At 36.0% G+C, this 25,264-nt stretch overlaps 1 protein-coding gene across 1 annotated transcript; it reads left to right on the top strand.

Moving 5' to 3' along the window:
• Positions 1 to 305: 305 nt before the first annotated feature.
• On the top strand, positions 306 to 23,861 carry rnf150a (ring finger protein 150a). The gene is made up of 7 exons (XM_056463808.1): positions 306 to 953; positions 12,094 to 12,344; positions 14,732 to 14,803; positions 15,888 to 15,970; positions 18,077 to 18,173; positions 19,978 to 20,185; positions 22,638 to 23,861. The coding sequence occupies exons 1-7, from the start codon at positions 509 to 511 to the stop codon at positions 22,748 to 22,750; spliced, it is 1,269 nt and encodes a 422-aa protein (XP_056319783.1). The 5' UTR covers positions 306 to 508; the 3' UTR covers positions 22,751 to 23,861.
• The last annotated feature ends 1,403 nt before the right edge of the window (positions 23,862 to 25,264 follow it).

Below are 25,264 nucleotides of genomic sequence, written 5' to 3'. Positions count from 1 at the left end.
CCACACAGAAATGCCAACTGACCCAGCTGAGGCTCGAAACAGTGACCTTCTTGCTGTGAGGAGATTGTGCTACCCACTGTGCCACCGTGACGCCCAAAATAAGAGCATTAAAAACATTTTTTCCTTAGATTATTTTTGCCTATTTATTATCTTGCTACATATTTAACATTGTTTGCTAGCTCTAGGTATCTCAATTCCATGATCAGTTGAAGTATAAAAATAACGTAATTATTACGAGCAGATCTGGCAACCCTTGACCGACGGGCACCGTCACAACAAGCGCAAATGCTGCTGGGTGAATCGTCACGATGGTGGACCGCATCTATAAGCCACTTTTAAAGGACAACGAAGTAGAAAAGAGACATGTATAAATCGGACTCCGCTTTATTTGCGTTGTCGCCGGGTTGCCAAATAATGTCATAATAAACAACAACATCCCATAGAGGAGCCAGGATAAAAAAAGCTCTGGATTGAAAAAAAAAAACAGTTTGGGATAATTTCTAGAAACATGGTAGTGTCTCTAACACAAGCCTGCCGGAGTCTGGCTCTTTCTACATGGCTGCTGTCCTTCTGCTTTGTGCATTTACTGTGTTTAGACTTCACAGTGGCTGAGAAGGAGGAATGGTACACTGCTTTCGTCAACATCACCTACCTGGACCCGGTGACATCAGAAATAAAGACTGACAGGAGTGAATGTGGCAGATATGGGGAGCACTCCCCTAAAAGAGACGCCAGGGGCTTTTTGTTTATGCCCCAGGACAGGCAGGCGTGTGATGGGAACACCAGATTTCCCCTGCCACATCCCAGCATCCCATGGATTGCACTGATAGCTAAAGGAAACTGCACTTATAGAGAGAAGATCAGACACGCTGCAGCTCTCAATGCTTCTGCTGTGGTCATCTTCAATGTGGGCTCCAGCAACTCTAATGACACCATCACTATGCCACACCACGGTAAATGACCAAGACTATACGTGTGCATTTTGTGTCAAATCAAAATATTGTTTTTATTTTTTCTGATCAAAGACAAGCATTAATAGTGATGATAGTTCATCTAAAATGAAAATTCAGTATTCATTTAGCTACTAATCATCCACTTGTTCCAAAGGTTGACTAGGTTTGGTTATGGATGCAGAGTATGTACTAATAAACAGCCAATATCTTAATAACAAGTATTTAACAAGTCACTAGTTAATAATGAGAATTGGGCTTTATACTACACTATAAAAAGGTCCATAAATTAGCCGTTTTCTGTATTTTGTGATTCATTATTTTTATTTTTCCTCATTTATTTATGCTTTTGAACTGCATTATGGGAGCTTGATCGTTCTTCCAACAACTTTTAACCTTGAAAAGTTGGAAAAAGTGAGTTTTATGAACATTTCTAATAGTTTAAAGTGATATATTGTCTGGGTTGGTGTTGTATATTAAGCTACAAAAACCTAGTAATGAACTGCCAGTACATTTTCTCTTATTTTACAGTCTTATTTCTCTATATATTGTTCATTATATTATTTCAAAGTATTAATATGTCAATAAAAGTCACTTTGTAGAGTCACTTTCAACTGTAGAGTTGAATTTTCAACATCAAAAGTCGACAAGAGTATTCACAACAGTAAATAATCAGCGGAAACTGTTTATTAACGGATACTTTTGACAGTGTACTTATTTCAAAGATTGGCTAGGTTTTGTTAGGGATGCAGAACATGTACTAATAAACAGCCAATATCTTAATAAGAAGTAGGTAATAAGCCACTGGTGAGAATTGGTCCCTATACTACACTGTAAAAAATATCCATAAATTAGCAGTTTTCTGTATTTTGTCATTCGGGATTTTATTTTTCCACATTTAGTTATGATTTTGAACTGCATTATGGGACTATGATCTTTCCTCCAACAACTTTTAACCTTGAAAAGTTGGAAAAAGGGACTTTTATGAACATTTCTAATAGTTTAAAGTGATATATTGTCTGGGTTGGTGTTATATATTACCCTACAAAGTCTTGCAATAAACTGCCAGTACATTTTCTGTTATTTTGCAGACTTATTTCTCTATATATTGTTCATTATATTATTTCAAAGTATTAATATGTCAATAAAAGTCACTTTGTTAGACTGTAGAGTTGAATTTTCAACATCAAAAGTCGACAAGAGTATAGATCAGCATCCCGTAATGCAATTCACAACAGTAAATAATCAGCGGAAACTGTTTATTAACGGATACTTTTGACAGTGTACTTATTTCAAAGATTGGCTAGGTTTTGTTAGGGATGCAGAACATGTACTAATAAACAGCCAATATCTTAATAAGAAGTAGATAATAAGCCACTGGTGAGAATTGGTCCCTATACTACACTGTAAAAAATATCCATAAATTAGCAGTTTTCTGTATTTTGTCATTAGTGATTTTATTTTTCCACATTTATTTACGCTTTTGAACTGCATTATGGGAGCTTGATCTTTCCTCCAACAACTTTTAACCTTGAAAAGTTGGACAAAGGGACTTTTATGAACATTTTTAATAGTTTAAAGTGATATATTGTGTGGGTTGGTGTTATATATTACCCTACAAAGCCTTGTAATAAACTGCCAGTACATTTTCTGTTATTTTGCAGACTTATTTCTCTATATATTGTTCATTATATTATTTCAAAGTATTAATATGTCAATAAAAGTCACTTTGTTAGACTGTAGAACTGAATTTTCAACATCAAAAGTCGACAAGAGTATAGATCAGCATCCCGTAATGCAATTCACAACAGTAAATAATCAGCGGAAACTGTTTATTAACGGATACTTTTGACAGTGTACTTATTTCAAAGATTGGCTAGGTTTTGTTAGGGATGCAGAACATGTACTAATAAACAGTCAATATCTTAATAAGAAGTAGGTAATAAGCTACTAGTGAGAAATGGTCCCTATACTGAAAAAAATATCCATAAATTAGCTAAATATAAATATAAAATATAAATCTAAAAAAATATCCATAACTATTAGAAAATATAGTTTTCTGTATTTTGTCATTAGTGATTTTGTTTTTCCACATTTATTTATGATTTTGAGCTGCATTATGGGACTATGATCTTTCTTCCAACAACTTTTAACCTTGAAAAGTTGGAAAAAGGGACTTTTATGAACATTTTTAATAGTTTAAAGTGATATATTGTGTGGGTTGGTGTTATATATTACCCTATAATATATATAGCCTTGTAATAAACTGCCAGAACATTTTCTGTTATTTTACAGACTTATTTCTCTATATAGTATTTCTTATACATTATATTATTTCAAACTACTAAAATGTCAATAAAAGTCACTTTATTAAACTGTAGAGCTGAATTTTCAACATCAAAAGTCGACACAGCAGAGATCAACATCCTATAATGCAAATCACAACAGTAAATAATCGGTGGAAACCATTAATTAACAGATATTTTTGCTAGTGCACTTGCTTCAGTGGTTGGCTAGGTTTGGTTAGGGATGCAGAATATGCGCTTTATAAGTACTAATAAACAGCCATTATCTTTATAACAAGTAGGTAATAAGCCACTAGTTAATAATGAGAATTAGTCCCTATTAAAAAATACCCGTAAATCAGCAGTTTTCTGTATTTTGTCATTCGTGTTTTTATTTTTCCCCTTTTATTTATGCTTTTGAACTGCATCATGGGAGCTTGATCGTTTAAACATTTAAACTTGAACAGTTTGTGGTAAATAAATAAACTATTTAAAAACATAGCTAATAAACAGCGTTATGAAAAGTTTAAAAGTAATGAATTACAATATTGAGTTACTCCCCAAAAAGGTAACTAGTTGTGTTACTTAGTTACTTTTTATGGTAAGTAATGCATTACGTTACTTTTTCTGACCTGGCTGAGGCTTGAACTCTTTTAGAACTTGCAGGTTTTTTTCTTCTTCTTTTCAATAGAGGAGCTCTGCAATTAACAACACACTGTACAACCTTTATTTACCTTTAAAAAAACAAATAAAAAATGAAGTTCGTATAATGTTATCTTAAGAGAACGTGCTGACCGCAGAGCTCTACATGCTGTATATCAGAATCAGAATCAGTTTTATTGCCAAGTGTGCTTCACACACACAAGGAATTTGTTTTGGCTACAGAAGCTTCCAGTGTACATAAAGTGACAAGTGACAACACAAAATAAATCTGAAAAAATAAAATAATAATAATAAAAAATGATGAACATTAAACAGATGCGGTTAGTCAAGAAACCTGGATGTTGAGTTGTATGTACAGATTGTTATAAATATACAGGTTATAAGGTGCTGTGTACAAGTGCGAATGTAGAAAGTATTGCATTGTATATTGATATAAGGTGCTGTGTACAAGTGCGTATGAGAAAGTATTGCACATATTTATTGCACAGTAGGGGAATATTTAACTGTTCATAAGGTAGACAGCCTGAGGAAAGAAACTTTTCCTGTGTCTGGCTGTTTTTGTGCTTGGTGCTCTGAAGCGCCGACCAGACGGTAACAGTTCGAACAGGTAGTGTGCTGGATGTGAGGGGTCCAGAGTGATTTTGCGAGCCCTTTTACTCACTCTGGAAGAGTACAGTTCTTGAAGTGTAGGAAGGGTTGTGCAAGTGATTCGTTCAGCAGTCCGGACTATTCGCTGTAGTCTACGGAGGTCGGTTTTGGCAGCTGAGCCGAACCAGACGGTGAACCAGACGGTGGTCTGGTCCATATACAGATTAATGAAAGTTTAAAGCAATGCGTTTTCTACTTTTGTACTTTTCGTCTTATTAAAAAGTCAAATCAGATCCTCTTTTCATTTTCCATTTGTTCAAAATAAAATATTTCCATCGCAGAAATGTAAGCCTCCATCATTTCTGCATTTCTCATTACGTGTGGGATTCAACGTGACCACGGTTTTTATTTTATTTCAGCAATTTATTTTTTAAAAGCGAAATAACTAAGCTAAAAAGTAACTTGCATTACATAAAAAACTCAAATATTACTTGATTTTAAAAGTAATGCATTACTTGTTACTTAGAAAAGTAATATTATTAGGTAACTCATGTTACTTGTAATGTGTTACCCCCAACACTGCTAATAAATATAGCATTTTTCTGGAGGAATGTTATGTCATAAGAAATATCCTTAGTGCAATACTCAACAACATCGCATATTTTTCCAGTATCTGTATCTGTAACTCAGGAATTCTTACATAGTATTTAATACACTTTTTAAATTGTTTTCAACAAACTTTTTTCTAGGGAGTCGTCATTTTAAACCGTATAAATATGGTGCAATTTCAGAGAATTTCTAGGGCCCTGTATGATTAAATATATATGAAGAGATATTGAGATCCCAGTATGGCTCCATAAGATAAATGCTAAAGAGGAATAGGGTGGCACGGTGGCTCAGTGATTAGTACTGTGGCCTCACAGCAAGAGGGTTGCTGGTTTGAGCCCCAGCTGGGTCAGTTGGCATTTTTGTGTAGAGTTTGCATACTCTCCCCGTGTTGGCGTGCATTTCCTCTGGGTGCTCCAGTTTCCCCCACAGTCCAAACACATGCGCTATAGGTGAATTGGATGAACTAAATTGGCCGTAGTGTATGAGTATGAGTGAATATGAGAGTGAATGGGGGTTTCCCAGTACTGGGTTGCGGCTGGAAGGGTAAAACATATGCTGGATAAATTGGCGGTTCATTCCGCTGTGGTGACACCTGATAAATAAGGCACTAAGCCGAAGGAAAATGCATGAATCAATTATTTATAGGAATGTGTCAGAATAATAGTGTTGAAAATAGTAATGTAGCTTGATTCTCAAAATCAAATCCATTGCATAACATACTAGTCTCCCGTTTAAAAAAGGAAGAATTCATATTTCTAAAATAATACTTCTTTGGGGTACTAACTTGGGGAGAAAATGGTCATTTTGGGCTTTGTGATTAACAGTGCATTGCTCAGTGAATATTCATCCACAGCATTTAATATTTAGCATTTGTATGCAGTCATTTTCACCAGAAAAAAGTTCCAAAAATCAAACTTTTCTATGAAGGTTGATCTGGATCCCAAGTTTAAGATACAAATTTCACTGTTCACTATAATCCACATATTAAATAAACATTCTTTTGGGTCAATAAATAATGACAAAGCGACTTTTTGGATCAGCTATTCACTTTAATGATTAACAAGGCGATAAAACCTACTAATACACAACAGCATATGATTATGAGCAGCGATCCAGAATGAGATCTAACAGTTTGTTGACGCTGTTATTAATAGTTAACATTTGAACTATTTTTCATGTTAGATTTACATACTTGGCAAGGTATATTGTGTCATCAAGTTAATCTCTCAATAAGCCCATCAAGAACATGTTCATACTGCAAACCTGCAATGCCAAACAATATTGATGACATTCAGACTCCATTCACATGATTCATTTATTACAAGAAACATTTGACACGCACATATTTGCAGTGATTTATCTTCTCTCACGTCATGTGAAGCAATAAATCATGGCATGTTTCTTCATGCTTTTCACACCTGTATGAATAATCCTAATAAAAACATGTTCAGGTCACACTGCAACCCAAAACATGCTAGAGAAAATAACAAAATTTATTTTCAGAAAGCATCAAAGATGAGAATTGGCATTTTTGTGCTTGCATCAGATCAAATTGACAAAAGAGATTGATATATTGATGGGAAGCAAAATAAACACATGTTAATATCTATTTAGACAAAAGTTTTTGAAAAACTGCACTGTAAAAATCCTTAAATTAGCAGTTTTCTGTATTTTGTGTTTTCGTGTTTTAATTTTTCCTCATTTATTTATGCTTTTGAACTGCATTATGGGAGCTTGATCTTTCCTCCAACAACTTTTAACCTTGAAAAGTTTTAAAAAGTGAGTTTTATGAACATTTTTAATAGTTTATAGTGATGTATTGTGGGTTGGTGCTGTATATTAAGCTACAAACACCTTGTAATAAACTGGCAGCACATTTTCTCTTGTTTTACAGTTCTACTTCTCTATTTATTATTTTTTTATACATTATATTATTTCAAATTACTAAAATTGTCAATAAAAGTCAGTTTGTTAAACTGTAGAGCTGAATTTTCAACATCAAAAGTCAACAGAGCAGAGATCAACATCCTATAATGCAATTCACAACCGTAAATAAACAATTTTTAATCTCAAAATCTGGAAACTCTGTCTATTTTTTCCAGTGTATTGTCATAAATCCAATTACATGTGAGCTAGATGTGTTCTTGACAAGTTTTATGAGATTCACAATATGGATAGAGTACAGAGCTTCTGTTGAACCATAATTCGGAAACCATAGCTGATTTTCATTAGCTTATTTTCAGTCATTTTTGATACCTACTCAATATTCAGTTTCAGTTGTAAGTACATCAACATACTGAAATAAAGTCTCAGAAACGACCGGTTCACATTGACATTAAGAAGTAACACCAGATTATAATGCATTACTTTTAAAGGTCCAGTGAAGAGGTTTGAAATGTGTTTTTATTCGAAATTGGACGTAATCTCAACCAAAGTCCCTTTAAGCCAAGTCATTTTACTTGACGGCCATTTTTGAAACTCCTCTCGGGCAGTATGCTCAGGCATTCTGTAAACACCAAATTCTCCAAAAATGCTTGCCAAGCCTAAGATAAAATTCCATATTAGGAATCCAATAAAATTAAATAACAAACAAGAGACAGTTGTTGTTTAATTTTATTAGATTCCTAATATGGAATTAAATCTTAGGCTTGGCAAGCTATTTCCATTAGTTTAGTTCGAATCACACAAAATCTGCAGAAACTCAAGTCTGGTCCAAAGCCCCTCTCCCAGAGAATCTTAAGTCTTTAGCGATCGCTGATTGGCTCCTGTGCTAGAAGGCGGGCTTTATTAGCCATTTTGACCATTACACTTTTCCCCATTCACAACTATACGAGTGACACGTCTTATGACATGTCACTCGTATTGTTTTGAATGGAGAAAAGTGTAACAGTCAATATGGCTAATAAAGCCCGCCTTCTAGTACAGGAGCCAATCGTCGATGGCTATATGGTGAATAAAGCCCGCCTTCCAGTACTGGAGCCAATCGTCGATCCATATATGGCGAATAAAGCCCGCCTTCTAGTACAAGAGCCAGTCATAGATCGCTATAGACTGACAATACTCCGGGGGAGGGGCTCTGACCAGACATGGGTTTCTGCAAATTTTGTGTGATTCGAACATTTAGAAACAAAACTTATGAGACAGTTGTTGTTTAGTTTTTATTGGTGATTCCTAATATAAAATTTAATCAGAAGCTTGGCAAGTAGTTTTGGAGATTTTGATGTTTCCCCATTCAGACAGAATGCCCAAGCATACTGCCCGAGAGGCGTTTCAAAGATGGTCGCCTAGTGAAACGACTTGTTTTAAAGGGACTTAGCTATAGGCTTTGTCTCAACTGAAACATGAAAAGAGGGTGGGACATAGAGGAGCTCCTCCCCTTTTTAAAATACAGCCAATAGTGTTTTGTTTTTATCAGAGCTCTTCCAGGGAAAGTGGTTAAGCTCAAACGCATCAAATGAAAAGCAAATAAGAAGCAGGGGGCGGGTCATGTCAGACTCTAGAGAGCATTTAATTGGTCAGAAGACTTGAATAGAACTTGAAGTATTAATTGACGTAAATAAAACCGTTGAAGCATTTAGGTGGAAGTGACAGAAGTTTATAACTTCTAAACACAAATTTTGTCACTCTTTTGGAGCACACTAGCTTACACATATCCTTAAAACTAACAATACTGATACTAACATTAAAAAAAACTTTATATAAGTTTCACAAGACCTTTAAAAGTAGAGTACACTGACCCACAGCCTGTAAAGTTTTGGTTTACACTCACTGTAAAAATAAAATAAGTCTTGCTGCCTTCATTTTTAGTTGAATCAAATTAACTTTTCTTGGTAAATCTTAACTCACATCAATCAAACTGGCGCCAGTGGTGTAGTGGTTAGTGCGTCGACACATGCACTCCGATGCTCACGGCGACCCGAGTTTGGTTCCCGCCTCGTGGTCCTATGCCGATCCTTCCCCTCTCTCTGCTCCCAATACTTTCCTGTCAATAATCTCTACTGTCCTGTCCAATAAAGGCGAAAACCCTGAAAAAATAATTATAATTTTTTTTTTAAATGGTTGAAACCTGATGAACTTTTTGTCATTGGGTGGCACGGCGGCAATACCTGCCAACATTTGTCTCTGAAAATCCCGGAGACCAGGGTCTGTGTTCAGTACCAAACAGAGGCCGAAAAGTGGGGGGGAGCGGAGCGACCTGAAGGGGTGCCTGGTCTGTCCTATGCACCGGCAGCCATCGGAATAGTCGGCGAACCGGGGATGTTATATATTGTACCTGAGGACCAAGGAAAGGGAATGAAAATCCGTGAGTTTTCCGGGAGAAATGACAATACGGGATATGGTTCTGAAATACGGGAGACTCCCGGGAAAAACAGGAGTGTTGGCAGGTATGACGGTGGCTCACAGTCCCCACAGTCCAAACACAGGTGCTATAGGTGTATTGCATGAACTACATTGGCCATTGTGTATGAGTGTGTTTGTGTGAATGTGAGAGTGTATATGTGTTTCCCAGTGCTGGGTTGCGGCTGGAAGGGCATCAGCTTCATAAAACATATGCTGGATAAGTTGGCGGTTCATTCTGCTGTGGTGACCTCTAATAAATAAGGCACTAAGCCGAAGGAAAATGAATAAACTTTTTGTCATTACATTCTTTACAGTGCTGTAAACTGAATCCACTTGATGGTGATGGTGGCTCCTGTGACCTGCTGTCATGTTATTGATGAAGCTCCATAAAAGCATTGGATTTAACATTAATCACAGAGTCCTGACCTCGGTAATTCATCAGGAAAATCGACCTCTTGACCAGCTCCTGCTGTTAATAATCATCATTCTTTTATTCCAGCCTTCTTTGTTGACTCTGCGTAATGAAAACAGTCAGGAGGAATGAAAAGATGTCCTTTCAGATCAATGTTTTCCACAAGTGTACGCCAGAGATCAACACATGTGAGGGTTGAATGAGTCCTTCAGCCTGCTCGGATGTTAATGTTTAATGGAGTTTGACGGGATAAACACACGGTCTGGCCGCTGCTCAGCTTGAGGATCACTTCACTGCATTTCCAGGACGCAAACCGGAAGCTGAAGCTGGAGATTAGTGGAGATGTGAGAAGGCTTTAGCTTTGGATGCTAAACTTTAGCTGATGGCATGAGTCTGACAAACTGCCACACAAGACCTGCACTGAAAAACAACTCAGACACTTATTCATGAATATAAAATGTCTAGTGGCTCAGTGGTTAGCACTGTCGCCTCACAGCAAGGTCACTTGTTCGAGTCCTGGGCTAGTTGGCATTTCTGTGTGGAGTTTGCATGTTCTCCCCGTGTTGGCGTGGGTTTCCTTCGGGTGCTCTAGTTTCCCCACAGTCCAAACACATGCGCTATAGGAGAATTTGATTAACTAAATTAGCTGTATTGTATGATTATTAATGAGTGTATGGGTGTTTTCCAGTACTGGGTTGCGGCTGAAAGTATATGCTGGAATAGTTGGCGGTTCATTCCGCTGTTGTGACCCCTGATAAATCAGAGACTAATCCCAAGGAAAATGAATGAATAAAATGTCTAACCATAAAAATATAGATTTCTTCGACTGAATACTGTACAAAAAGATTGATCTTGTAGATTAAATATCAAAGTAATGCAGCACATTTTTGACAGATTATTAAATATTAGATTTATATATTTTTATCTTGCTTAATTTAGTATTTATTGTTTATATTTGGCCGTATTAAAGCTTATATTGTATTTAAGCAGTGTATTTGTAAAAATTTAAATAGTACTTGCATAAACACACACACACACACACTACTATATTTATTATTTATTTATTAATCGTTTTTTTAAACTATGGTCGATTCATTTTAGTTCTTTGTTTAATATACGTTTAAAAACAAGTCTGTGGCTCTTAAATTGTTTTTATTAATTAACCATTTGTAAAATGATGATGTTCATCCTATTCAGTTTTGGAAATTTCAATACTGTTTAAATGAAATCTGCATTCATTGAATCAAAAATCGAATCGAAAGCTTATGAATCAAATCGGACCATCTTAGCCAGCCTCAGTACTGTATAATATTTTATATTAATAATTTGTAACATTACAATGACCTTGTATTCGATGTTAGTTTATGTACTGTAATTATTAACTCAAAAACAACAAACTATACATTTATTACAGTATTTATTCATCACTGTTAACGTTAGTTAATGAGAATAAAGTTGTTCCTTGTTAGTTCATGTTAACTCACAGTGCATTAACTAATGTTAACAAGCATGAATTTGGATTCTAATGCATTCGTAAATGCTGAACTGTGAATAATGAAGCCGTACATGTATTGTTCATTATTAGTTTGTGTTTGTAAAGGCACATTAACTAATAAAACCTTATTATAAAGTTTGACCAAACTAAGTGCACATAATACCATAGTATTTTGCAACTAACCATATTAGTGTATTTAATAAAGCTTTAAAAATTGAAATCTAAATAAAAATGTAATAATTTTTTAGTGAAATAAATATTTTTACCATGTTTACTGCACAGTTAACTAATCTTGTTAAATTCTGTGCAGAAAAATCTGACTAAATAGGCTCAGTGGTTAGCACTGTCGTTTCACAGCAAGAATATTGCTGGTTCGAGTCCCGGCTCGGTCAGTTGGCATTTCTGTGTAGAGTTTGCATGTTCTGCCTGTGTTGGCGTGGGTTTTCTCTGGGTGCTCCAGTTTCCCCACAGTCCAAACACATGTGCTATAGGTGAATTGATGAACTAAATTGGCCGGAGTGGTGAGTGTTTCCCAGTAATGGGTTGCAGCTGGAAGGGCATCCACTGTGTAATACATATGCTGGAATAGTTTATGAGGGGTCTACTGTGGTGACCCCTCATAAATAAGGGACTAAGCCGAATGAAAATGAATGATTATAATAGAACACTTAATCAGTGACTGGGTTACTAAACTGAAAAGCCTTTAAGGTGAACGGTGTGAGATTTAACCGTACTCTTGTTTTCCTTCAGGTACCGGCGATGTGGTGGCCATCATGATTCCTGAGCCCAAAGGTCGAGAGATCATGGCTCTGCTGGAGAAGAACATAACAGTGGCCATGCACATCTCCATCGGCACACGAAACCTGCAGAAATACGTGAGCCGCACATCAGTGGTGTTCGTGTCCATCTCCTTCATCGTCCTCATGATCATCTCGCTGGCCTGGCTGGTCTTTTACTACATCCAGCGCTTCCGATACGCCAACGCTCGAGACCGCAGTCAGGTGCAAAAACACTGATCAACACCTTTTAAGCACAGCATGACCCATTATGCCCCTTTTACAAGATGTATAATAAGTCTCTGATGTCACTGGAGAGTGTGTGTGAAGTTTGAGCTCAAAATATCACACAAAATATGTTTTACAACTCTTTGAAACTGACTCTTTTAGGCTTTGATCTTAATTGTGCCGTTTTGGTGACTGTCGCTTTAAATTCAAATGAGATTGAGCTCTTTTCAAAAGAGGGCGGAGCTATAAACGCATGTGTGCCAGCATAGTGGCAGATTCAAAACAGGAACTAAAACTCCACATTTATAATCCTCTTAGTCGCTGACATTAACTTCAGCAGGTGAAAGCTCTAATGCCAGGCGGCTGCTTCTTACTCAGGGCTGTTTATGCTAATGAGGGAGAGGTGGTCACTAATGGGTAGGGGTGTCAAAATGAATTGTTTCTTTGGGGCACCGCGATGCAGACGCGGACAATTCGGTATCGCTTCAGTAATAATCATAACCGGTTATTATGTACTGACGTCATTTATCTCATATGCGCAATGTCGCCGTAGCTTACTATAGCGAGGGAGGTGAGCGCAAGTATTTACAACGCTCTAACTACTTACAAACGCAGAAACTGTGCACAATTTCACTGCATGTGTGTTTGCTGGACAGTCTTTCACTGACACTTACAGCAGAAGCCCCAACTTCACTGCGATTGAGAGAATGAAAGTACTCCATCTCTCTCTCTCTCTCTCTCTCTCTCTCTCTCTCTCTCTCTCTCTCTCTCTCACTGTGGCCCATTTGACCTGCTGGTGTGACTTTTCCTCTCCTCTCGGCTGTTATCGCGTGATTTCTGGATACAGACACGAGCGCGTGTCTGCAGAGTGATTTTTCTTCTCCGCGTCTATGATGGATCAGCTGTGATCGCCAATGCCGTTCGTTTATCAGTGTCACTCGTCGGTGAACAGCGGCAGAGTGTTGAGCCAATCGCAGCCTTTTCTGTTGAGCCCGTGACCAATCAAAGGGGTGTAAGGAAGAACACTCTAGACAAGATTCAGAAATCGAGCGGGATATTTACCTTTGTTTATTTGCTATAGATACTCATGTTGTTCTGTGCATGTACTTGAGTTTTTAAAGGTACATTTCTGATTGTTTCTATTAAAGGACAAAATTGAATTACTAATAGTATATAAATATATTTATACCGTTAAATAGAATTGCTGTGCTGTGAAGAAAATATAAAACTGTATATGGAAAGCATTGCCAATGCGCCGTAATGCCCGAGATATCGAATTGAACCGAATCAATGGCATGATAATCCGAACCGAACCGTGAGACCAGTGTAGGGGTAAAGTCTAGATCGGATACGCGGCCAGAAGTTCGATATGCACATTAATATAGCAGCGTTTTTTTTATGACAATGTATAACAATAATTTATATTTTTACAGTACTGTGATGGTTAGGCTGGGGGTAGGCGTTAAAAAATACAATGGGTAATTTAATTTTGTTGGGTAATTTAATAGATAACATAAATAATACTCGGTACAACCACTGTTTTTACGTTACTGTTACGGCTGGGTTTAGGGCTGGTTTGGGGGGTAGGTGTTAATAAATGACAAGAAATGGGAAATTTAATAAATATTATAAATAATTCTCGTTAACATTTGACCACAACCATATCCGATCTAGCAACAACCCAGTGCAGGTTCACACCTCTACTAATGGGCGGGGCTTTCCCACTCTGATGACACATACAAAGGCAGAATGTCAATCAAAGTGTTACTGCGGACTGTTTTTATCAAGTGTGATTATAAATAAGATAATTAATTAATTTTTACCATTAGAGGCTGGTTATATTATGTTCAAACTGTGATTTTTTTGCATAATAGCTCTCCTTTAAAGGGATAGTTCACCCAAAAATGAAAATTCTGTCATCGTATACTCGCCCTTCGCTTGTTCAAAATCTATGAGTTAAAAGCGGGCTCAATATAAATCGAACTTTCTCATTTTATAAATGATTTCAAATTGTATGTAAATCTTTTAGAACAATCACAAAGCAAAAAAGCACTGAAAACATGACTTTTACATCAGCTAAAATTAAATTATTAAATTATTTGTTCTTATGGCATTGCATTAGTAAAGTATTTTTTAAAAATCTATAGGAGTTTCTTTTTTCTTGTTGAACACGAGAGAAGACATTTTGAAAAATCCTTCAAAACCTTTCCAACATTCTTTAAAATATCTTCTTTTGTGTTCAACAGGACAAAAACACTCAAAAAGGTTTGGATCCACTTGAGTGAGAATAAATAGGGAATAAATGTTCATTTTTGGGTGATCTATGCCTTTAATGCTGGTTTTTAATGCTAGAAGTAAAGATTGTATGGGTTTTTTTTTTGCAGAGGCGATTGGGCGATGCTGCAAAAAAGGCCATAAGCAAGTTACAAGTGCGGACCATCAGGAAGGGAGACAAGGTTTGCTTCATTTTGTGATCTTGTTTTTATGAATTCTATGAAGTCCAGTTTATTTATAAACTAATTTCGAGAGGATCACGTGCTTATGACTGCTTGCAGCCGGTCCCGCATTATCCAATTTATGATTCACTAATCAGATGATTCCTAAGCCACTATAAATACCTTAAGTTCCATATCACAGCCATCTTCGTTTTGAAGAATCCCCCCTCCCACCCCTACTCCTCCTTCTTGCCTAGATGGGTGGCACGGTGGCTCAGTGGTTAGCACTGTTGCCTCACAGCAAGAACATCACGGGTTCTAGTCCTTACCAAGCGAGTCGACGTTTCTGTGCGGAGTTTACACATTCTCCCCATGCTCACGTGAGTTTCCCCAGGGTTCCCCAGTTTCCTCCCACAGTCCAAAAACATGCAACTTAAGTTAATTGACTAATCCAAATCAGCACAATAGACATGCTCCTAGAAAGTAGTTATCTCTTAAGAGCAATCACTGGTCATTAGCTACTATAGCAGGGGAGTTCTCGAGATCTACATTAGCTCAAACTCCCCTCTCGCCTTGCAAACGGGAGGGAGCCCCAGGCTCGAGGATCTTATGAGCTCAGGGCTTTCTCCCGAGACAGCATGCCAAACAAGCTTTATAATCAATCATCAGCTTAGTGTCAACTCTTAAAAATGCTTTAAAGGGCACATATTTTACGCCTTTAACGAGTTGTAAGATAATTCTTTGGTGTCTCCAGAATGTGTCTGTAAAGTTTCAGCTCGACATAGCCATCAGATCATTTATTATACCTTGATGAATATGTGGATTTTGGACTCAAATTACATTGTTTGTAATTGTAAGTTGTTTTGTAGCCTGTGCCTTTAAATGCAAATGAGCTGTTTCTCCCCGCCCACCGTTCCCACATGCGAGATTGTGTGAGATCGTGTCTGTAATTGATTAGTGTGGTTTAGTGATTGACTCTCTTTATGACTGTGTGTTCTGGTCTGCTGCTCTTCCTCTTAAACACAGATTTCATGGAAGTGCACACATACCATTGCCCATACATTTATTTAATCCTTCTTATCACCCTTTTTATTGACTTTTCCAGGAAACAGATTCAGACTTTGACAACTGTGCGGTGTGTATTGAAGACTACAAACCTAATGATGTGGTGCGGATTCTACCCTGCCGGTAAGAAAACACACACATCAGCAGGACAGGCCTGCAATCATCAATATATTCATCAAGAAATGAATAAAACACTTTCAACCTAAAATAATATATTCTTTTGTATAGTTAGTGTGTCATAATGAAGTTTAGCCTTAAGCTATTGTACTTGGTGAACTGTAAAAGCCATCAACGTTTAATCTGTAAAACTTTAAACCATTTATCAGCAGAACAGCAGCGATATGAAAAATGAGTCTGTCTTTCTAATGTATTGCTTATGATGGAAAAGATGTATTTTATGGCATCTTATGGCTTCATAATCTGTCTTGAATTAAAATATTCTGTATTATTATTATTTATTTATGAAATGATATTATTTACATATCAGGAAATGAAATGTTTTTTTATTTGTCATATATACGTATATTGTCAATATGTATATTGAAATATCTTGCATCTGGCTCACTAGTTTAAATGATCTTTAGTTTTTATTTGCATATACACAGTTTTATCATCATTATATTTTATTATAACTTATGGTAGTTCATAAATAAATAATGAATAATACTTTTGTGCATAATTTGTTAGTCCATTCATCATGCCAGCATTCAACTGCTGGGCATTATTTCATAAATTCTATCAGATTTTTTTGTTAAATAATCATGAAATGCGACATTAATTGTGAAGATTTTTATTCACTAAACCTATATGAAGACACATTTAATTGGGTGAGTGGAATCTGCCATTATATATCTTTGAAAACAGGTGATAGGTTAAGGCAAAGGGGTCATAAAAGAGCATGAGAGAGGACTTGGGGATGCATTGAGAACCATCTGTGTCAGAAAGGCATGAAATGTATACAACACATGTTGAAGCTGTCATGTATATTTGAAAAGACACACACTGTATGGGAGAGAAGAGTCCAGTTTAGATGTTTGAAACATAGATACTAGTTATGATTACTGAATGTGAACTGTATGTGGAAAAACGGTGATGATTATATTAGATCTGTACATTATAAGGGCCAACAAGAAGAGGGGTCTTTAAATAGGGGTCGTAAAGGAGTAGGAGCTGGGAGAGGCCTGTTGAAACATTAAACAGCTGTGAAAACACAAAGGTGGGAGGAAGCAAGGATAAAGGGGATAGCAAATTTGAGGGACATTGGATTGTCCTGGAGTGAGACTAGAGATGGGTCTGCTTATGGACGTCTACTTTTTTGGGAAATATTACAATAAAGTATATTCTGATATTCATAACCCCAGTCTGAGCTTGATTTAGTAAGAGAAAAGCCAGAAACCACAACAATTGTTGTTGTTGTTATTTAATTCCTTTATTTATTTATTTATTTATTTGGTTATCATTCATTGTTTTCTGCAAAACTAAACATGACATTTTAATAATAATTTTATTGTCATTATTGTGTTTAGTATCTGTTTTCATTATTATTATTTATTATATATTGTTTAGATTTTTTTCGGATTTAGCTCAATCAAAAAGCAAAACCAAAACAATAATAAAAAAAATTCTGAGTATCAATTATCCAAATTATACCCTAAATTACTAAATTATAAAGAAATATGATCTAATAAAGAGCAGCACGATGGCTCAGTTGTTAGCACTGTCGCCTCATAGCAAGAAGGTTGCTGGTTTGAGTCTCGGCTGGGCCAGTTGGCATTTCTGTTTATAGTTTGCATGTTCTTGCATGGTGTGGGTTTCCTCCGGGTGCTCCGGTTTCCCTCACAGTCCAAAGACATGCGCTATAGGTGACCTGAATAAACTAAATTTGCCGTAGTGTATGAGTGTTTGTGTGTTAATGAGTGTGTATGGGTGTTTCCCAGTACTGGGTTGTGGCTGGAAGAGCATCCGCTGGATAAAACATATGCCAGAATAGTTGGCGGTTCATTCCGCTTTGGTGATCTCTGAAATAGAGATTAAGCCGAAGGAAGATGAATGATCTAATTAATCTTTTTAAATAGTCTAAATACTAAAAGTCTGTAATTCAGCAAATAATAAAACTAAGTTTAGTATTCACTACAGAGAGCATTTTAATATGGTAAAATGGTGTAAATGTTTTTTCAAGTTTGTATGTAGCGGATATTTCTCTTCTGTAAACTGTGCTGTAATTTTCAGTCATGTCTTCCATAAGAACTGTGTGGACCCTTGGCTTCAGGACCACAGAACGTGTCCCATGTGCAAAATGAACATCCTGAAGGCACTGGGTATCCCGGTAAGAGCAAAGAGACTATCGCATATAAACAGTGTTGGGTTTATTCACACAAATAACTGTAATTCAATTAAAAGTAAAGGATTACTCAGGTCATTTAATTACAGTTACAATACAATACAGTTTAATTACTTACAGTGCGCTTAACTTAAATATTGTAAATAAGCTTAACAGTTTTAGTTAATTAAGTTCAGAGAGGTGTGTTTTATATATTTTGCTGAAATTAGGGCTGCACGATAACAGAAAAAATGATAATCAGGATTATTTTGCTCAAAATGTTAATCACGATTAATAATCACGATTTTTCCTTTGTATATACAGTTGAGGTCAGAATTATTAGCCCCCCTTTGAATTTTTTTCTTTTTTAAATATTTCCCAAATGATGTTTAACAGAGCAAGGAAATTTTCACAGTATGTCTGATAATATTTTTTCCTCTGCAGAAAGTCTTATTTGTTTTATTTCAGCTAGAATAAAAGCAGTTTTTAATTTTTAAAAAAACATTTTAAGGTCAATATTATTAGCCCCTTTAAGCAAATTTTTTTCTTGATAGTCTACAGAATAAACCATCGTTATACAATATCTTGCCTAATTACCCTAACCTGCCTAGTTAACCTAATTAACCTAGTTAAGCCTTTAAATGTCACTTTAAGCTGTATAGAAGTGTCCTGAAAAATATCTAGTCTAATATTATTTACTGTCATCATGGCAAAGATAAAATAAACCAGTTATTAGAAATGAGTTAGGTTCATTGTGCATCCCGGGTGCGACCAACAAGAGTTGTGCATTTTAATTTGACTTTTTGAGCGTGCTGAGCAGTTCAGTGTTAGTTTTTATTTAAATATCTTGAGGTGAAACTAAACAGCGCATTCTCACTCTCTTCCCATTCATAAAGAGCAGGATGCGCTGCTGAAGCACAGGAGAGACGGCTTTACTCTCCGTCATTCATAACCTTAGCTTTTGTATTAGAGTCAGAGGAATATATTAAAGTAGAATGTTCTTTTAACAGCACCAATATGTTTAATCTTTTTCTATTGCAAAATTCCTGTCATTTTTCTTCTGCAAATTAGATTTTTTTTTTAAATCTGCTTGATTCTTTTAAAACTGAAAGCAGAGCCTGTCAATTGGTGTTTTTCCATAAGATACAACTTTGTGAATCTTTTATTTTATGAGTAAAAATAAGTCTTTAATGTGTTTTTTAATAGTTTTATTATTTTCAAAGCAGCACTTACAGACGCAAATTTATCCTCAAAAACGTGGCATGAGAGCGATGCATGTGTCGGATGATTGTTTTTTTTTGAGCGCGTTATCAATTCCTGATCCTTTGCATAAAGTTTTTAATCAAAAGACGGACAATTTAATTACTTTCGATGTGCAAAAATATTTGTTAAGCGAATGTTATTTTAAAAAGCATATATATACATATTAAAACTGTGAAACAGAATAAAGAGCATGGTCTAATCGAAGATAAAGGAAATTTGTTATTTATTTCATTATTTATTGCATAAAATAGGCTAGTCTTTTTATTAAGTGAGTTTAATTGATCTGAAACTTTTCATTACATTTTAATGTAAATAATAAAAGTTGCATAAGATTGGACATAATCACCTCATGCTTGTGATGCGGTACAATCTGTAAACTTCACCTATTAAAATAACGGCTTGGTCTTTATACTGTAAAATCGTGACGATATTTAATCATTGATCGTGGGCCACAAATAGTGATAATAATACGATTAATCCTGGAGCCCTAGCAGAAATATTTCATTTCTTGTATTTCTGTTTCAGTAATATTGTATTTCTCCATTAGCCTAACACAGACTGCTCCGACGACGCTCCTCCAGACTACGAGACGTCCAGCGGGCAACAAAGCATCGCAGTGACCGGTGCCAGTGAGGTGTCTGTGGGCGAGAGCTCGCTGGTTTTAGACCCGCCGCTCCGAATAATCGGCCTATCACACAATTACCAGGAGATGAACTCAGTGCCGGCGGATGCAGAGAGTCCACACATCGCCAGCAGTGAGTGTGCAGGAATCACATCAAACCTGAATGAACTTAAAAAGTCAGAATTATGGGGTGTAAACCTGGATATCTGAGGGGAAAAAAGTGAATTATGGAATTCTGAGAGAAAAAGTCAGAATTATGGGGTGTAAACCTGGATATCTGAGGGGGAAAAAAGTGAATTATGGAATTCTGAGAGAAAAAGTCAGAATTATGGGGTGTAAACCTGGATATCTGAGGGGAAAAAAAGTGAATTATGGAATTCTGATAGAAACAGTCAGAATTATGGGGTGTAAACCTGGATATCTGAGGGGAAAAAAAGTGAATTATGGAATTCTGATAGAAACAGTCAGAATTATGGGGTTAAACTTGGAAATCTGAGGGGAAAAGTTTAGTTCTGAGGTGAAATTCCCATCTCTCACATTGACCTGCACATCTCTTGGATCTGGATGTGTTTAATTTAGTCTGTTCCAGTGGTTTTGTGTGTATGATCTGCTTTCAGCTCTAGGTCATTTTTTTTGGTACCAGCAGCAAATTAAAGCTCATCCTGTCCTGGTTCTAGTCTTGTGAGAAGTCAGAACTGTGAGGTGTTAAATCATTATTCTAATGAAAAAAAATGGATGTAAAACCAGACTTTTACCCAAATTTTAACAGTGAATTAGGGAGGAAAAATCTGAATTGTGGGCTAAACTTGGAATTCTTAGTGTAAAACATAAAAAATATGGGTGTAAACTTGGAATTCTGTGGAAAAACGTTGTATTTATGGGGAGTAAACTTGAAATTCTGAAGACAAGCGTTAGAATATTAGTGTAAATGTAGAATTCTAAAGGAAATAAGTTAGAATTATGGAGTGTAAACAGGATTCTTATGCAAAAAAACTGAATTATGGGATGTACATTTGGAATTCTGAAGGGAAAATCTGAATTATGGGCTGGAATCTTGGAATTCTGAGGACAAATTTGGAGTTATGGGCAGTAAAACTGGAATGCAGGAAAATTCTAAATTAAGGAGTATAAACTCTAGACTTCTGAGGGGAAAAAGTCAGAATTATGGGGTGTAAACTTAGAATTCTGAGGACAAAAGTTGGAATTATGGTGTGCAAACCTGTAATTCTATAGTAAAAAATTTTAATTATGGGGTGTAAACCTGTAATTCTGAAGTTAAAAAAAAATTGAATTATGGGGTAAAATTGGAATTCTGTAGTAAAAAATGTGAATTGTGTGGTGTAAACCTGTAAATCTGAAGTAAAAAAATTGAATTATGGGGGTAAAATTGGAATTCTGGAGTAAAAAATGTGAATTATGGGGTGTAAACCTGTAATTCTGAAGTAAAAAAAAATTGAATTATGGGGGTAAAATTGGATTTCTGGAGTAAAAAATGTGAATTATGGGGTGTAAACCTGTAATTCTGGAGTAAAAAAAGTAAAAAAGGGAAAAGTCAGAATTGCAAGGTGAAAACTCAATTCTGAGGATAAAAGTTGAAGCTATGGGGTGTAAACTTGAAATTCTAAGGACAAACATTAAAATCATAAAGTGTAAAATTGGATTTCTGAGGAAAAAAGTCAAAATGATGAGGTGTAAATTTGTAATTCTGAAGGGAAAAATCTGAATTATGGGCTGGAATCTTGGAATTCTGAGGACACATTTGGAGTTATGGGCTGTAAAATCACATTTCTGAAGGAAAAAGTCAGAATTATGGGGTATAAACTTGGAATTCTTAGGATAAACATTGGAATTACGCGGTGTACACTTGAAATTCTGAAGGAAAATTCAGAATTAAGGTGTATAAACTCAAGACGTCTGAGGGAAAAAGTCATAATTATGGGGTGTAAACTTGAAATTCTGAAGGAAAATTCAGAATTAAGGGATATAAACTCCAAGACTTCTGGTGAAAAAGTCATAATTATGTGGTGTAATCTTGGAATTCTGAGGACAAACGTAGAAATTATTGTGTGCAAACCTGCAATTATGGAGGAAAAAATCTGAGTTATGGTGTGTAAAATTGGAATTCTCGAGGGAAAAGTCAGAATTGCTATGTGTAAACTCAATTTTGAGGATAAAAGTTAAAACTATGGAATGTAAACTTTGAATTCTGAGGGAAAAATCCAAAACTAAGCGGTGTAAACATGGAAGAGAAAGGAAAAAAAGTCGGAATTATGAGGTATAAACATACATTTTGAGGAAAAAAAGTCAGAATTATGGCATGTATACTTGAATTGTAGGGTGTAAACTTGGAATTATGAAGAAAAAAAGTCAGAATAATGGGGTAAAACTTTTTCGATTAGAGGGAAATTTAGAGGAAACAATCCCTTTCTTCTTCTTCTTTTTTTGCACAACAGAAATTAGCATCTCGACAAATCTTCCTAAAATTTAAATTCAGATTCCAAAATGAATAGCTCACACCAAATCTGCTACTAAAACAGGTTAGTTTCTCTCATCACTGTAGATCTCAGGTGTTGTTATTGTTGCAGGTGAGCAGCATCAGTCCTCCATGAGCAATGATCCAGACATCATGCCGATGGAGATCGTCCTGTCTGACACAGAGCTTCAGTCTGATCCTGAACAGGAGGATGTGAAGTCCTGAAGACTCTCAGTGCCATAAACACAGCAGCGGGACAATAACAGACCAAGAGCAATAGCAGCACAGGTGTGCAACTTCTTTGTTTTTTTTTGTCCATCCCAAAAAAAACGTCTCTTATAATTTTCTTCTGACGGAACTTCATATCGTCTCCAGCATTACCAGACTGCGAGGAATGCTAATGCTTTAATTTCGGTAAAATATTGACAGTCAACTTCCCTGTGGGATCACTGCCACTACACATCAGGATATTCCAAAATGAATATGCATCGATGAGTGCGGCTTATAATGGCTTTTGAGTGTCTGAGGTGTGTTTTGTGTGTTTGTACAGTCTAATTTCATCTCTTAGTGAAGATTACACTAATTAAAAAATACTATAGTAGTTTACAATAATAAATACTTGTGGTTTTGAACCATATACTCTAATGCAGTGTTTCCCAACCCTGTTCCTGGAGGCACACCAACAGTACATATTTTGGATGTCTCCCTTTTCTGACCCATTAACTTCAGGTGTTGGAGTCTCTTCTGATGTTATGATAAGTTGATTCAGGTGTGTTTGATTAGGGAGAGGTAGAAAATGTGTACTGTTGGTGTGCCTTCAGGAACAGGGTTGGGAAACACTGCTCTAATGCATAGCTCACAAACTCAATTGCATCAGGGCCACAGCTCTGCACAGTATTTCTCCAACCCTAATCAGACACAGCTGATCCAACTAATCAAGCTGTTCAAGACTACTAGAGGCTATTAAGCAGGTGTGAGTTGGAGGTGGGTGGAGCTAAACTATGCAGAGCTGCGGCCCTCCAGGAATTAAGTTTGAGACCGATGCTTTGGTGTATTACACTGCATATATTTTATCATACTGTAGTTTTAACTATAGTGTGAACTGATAAACTAATAAATACTGTAGTATTCTTAAGATTTTACTACAGTAAACTGTGGTGTATTGTTGTATAATATACCGTTTAGTTATAGAAAACTACAGTATTCACTTGTTAAGTGTGACGTCACGCGAAGCGGCGTCCAGGTCCAATCGCTCTATCAATCTGTATGGGTAGACTCATCAAATAGTAATAATAAAAGTTTACAAGGCACTAAAATACTTTCGAAAATCCTGATTGCAATATATATATATATATATATATATATATATATATATATATATATATATCCATGCCTAATATCCGATGACCAGAAGGGGATTAATTTTTTATAAATTGTTAAAATGTTTGTATTTGTGATGCAGCAAGTCCAGAGACTGTTGTGTACACCATGATTTTATATCAAATTCACTTTAATGTGTGATAGGACTATAAACGAATATTTTCTCAATTCAAATAAGTAGCGGCTTGGACCCGGACACAGTATTCCATACGTCACAGGTACGTCACGACTTAACAAGCGTATTGGCTCCTTTGTTTATATTACCATAGTTGTTATGTTGCCATAGCAACAGTAGAATCTCCACAACAGATTAATACTGTAGAATGGTTCAAAATCACTATAGTGTTGTCTACTATAAATTGCTGTAGTATTTTTTCATGTGGGTCACCGTTGTGTGTCGTATACAGGTTATACGCTATTATTGTATCTTCTCCATAGTAAAACTAACTCATGAGTATTTTAGCAGCCATTTCCAGTGTGTCACGGCAGTGTTTCTGAATGCCGCAAAAGCACAGATTAAGCAGATGCTTCACACTAGTTTAGTTTTGACAGTGTTGTCGTCTGTTCCTTCTCAAGCACACTGCTAAATACTGCTAGCGTACTGTTAACTAAATAGTAAATACTGCTAACGCTGGTCATTTGTGCAATGCCAAACAGAACTGCTTAATGAGAAGCTGAAGTGGGCTGAGCACTAAACACTTGACAAAACAAATGCAAAAGTTGTCATAATTATGTTAGCTTCAGAAAGTCTGATCAACTATTTAAGCCTATTTTTTCTTGACCTAATTTCCTCCAAGTTTTATTTATGCTTCATTTTTTCAAATTAATCAGATTTAGTTTTCATAAACAGGACAATCAAAGCTACGTTAAGTTCCATAGACTTTAATTCAGGGTCTGAAAACTTCAAGCTAATCAAGAGCTTATCAAACATTAGCTCTTACGGATCTTTTAACTCACTTGTAAACAAGCCTAAGACATGCTAACAAACTGCTTAAATCATGCTAGTAACATGGTAAAACATTTTAGTGTGCTAAAAAAAGTATATTTAAAGTAAAAGTATATGTAAAAAGTAAACATTTTAAAACAAAAAAATCTAATCAAGAGTTAATCAAACATGAGCTCTTACAGATTTGTAAACCCACTTGTAAACAAGCCTAGCACATGCTAACAAAATGCTAAAATCATCCTTGTAACATGGTCAAACGTGTTAGTGGGCTTAAAAAAAGTATATTTAAAGTAAAACTATAGTAAACAAGCTAGAAACATGTTAGCTACATTTTAGCTAACATGTCAATTCTAGTCACCAATAGGTTAACCATGCTAATAATTTGGTAAACATTTACATTTACAAGTTATGCT

The sequence above is a fragment of the Danio aesculapii genome, chromosome 1, assembly GCF_903798145.1.
Source record: "Danio aesculapii chromosome 1, fDanAes4.1, whole genome shotgun sequence".
Taxonomy (NCBI): domain Eukaryota; kingdom Metazoa; phylum Chordata; class Actinopteri; order Cypriniformes; family Danionidae; genus Danio; species Danio aesculapii.
The sequence above is the reverse complement of the archived record's forward strand: the minus strand, read 5'-3'. Positions and strand labels throughout refer to the sequence as shown.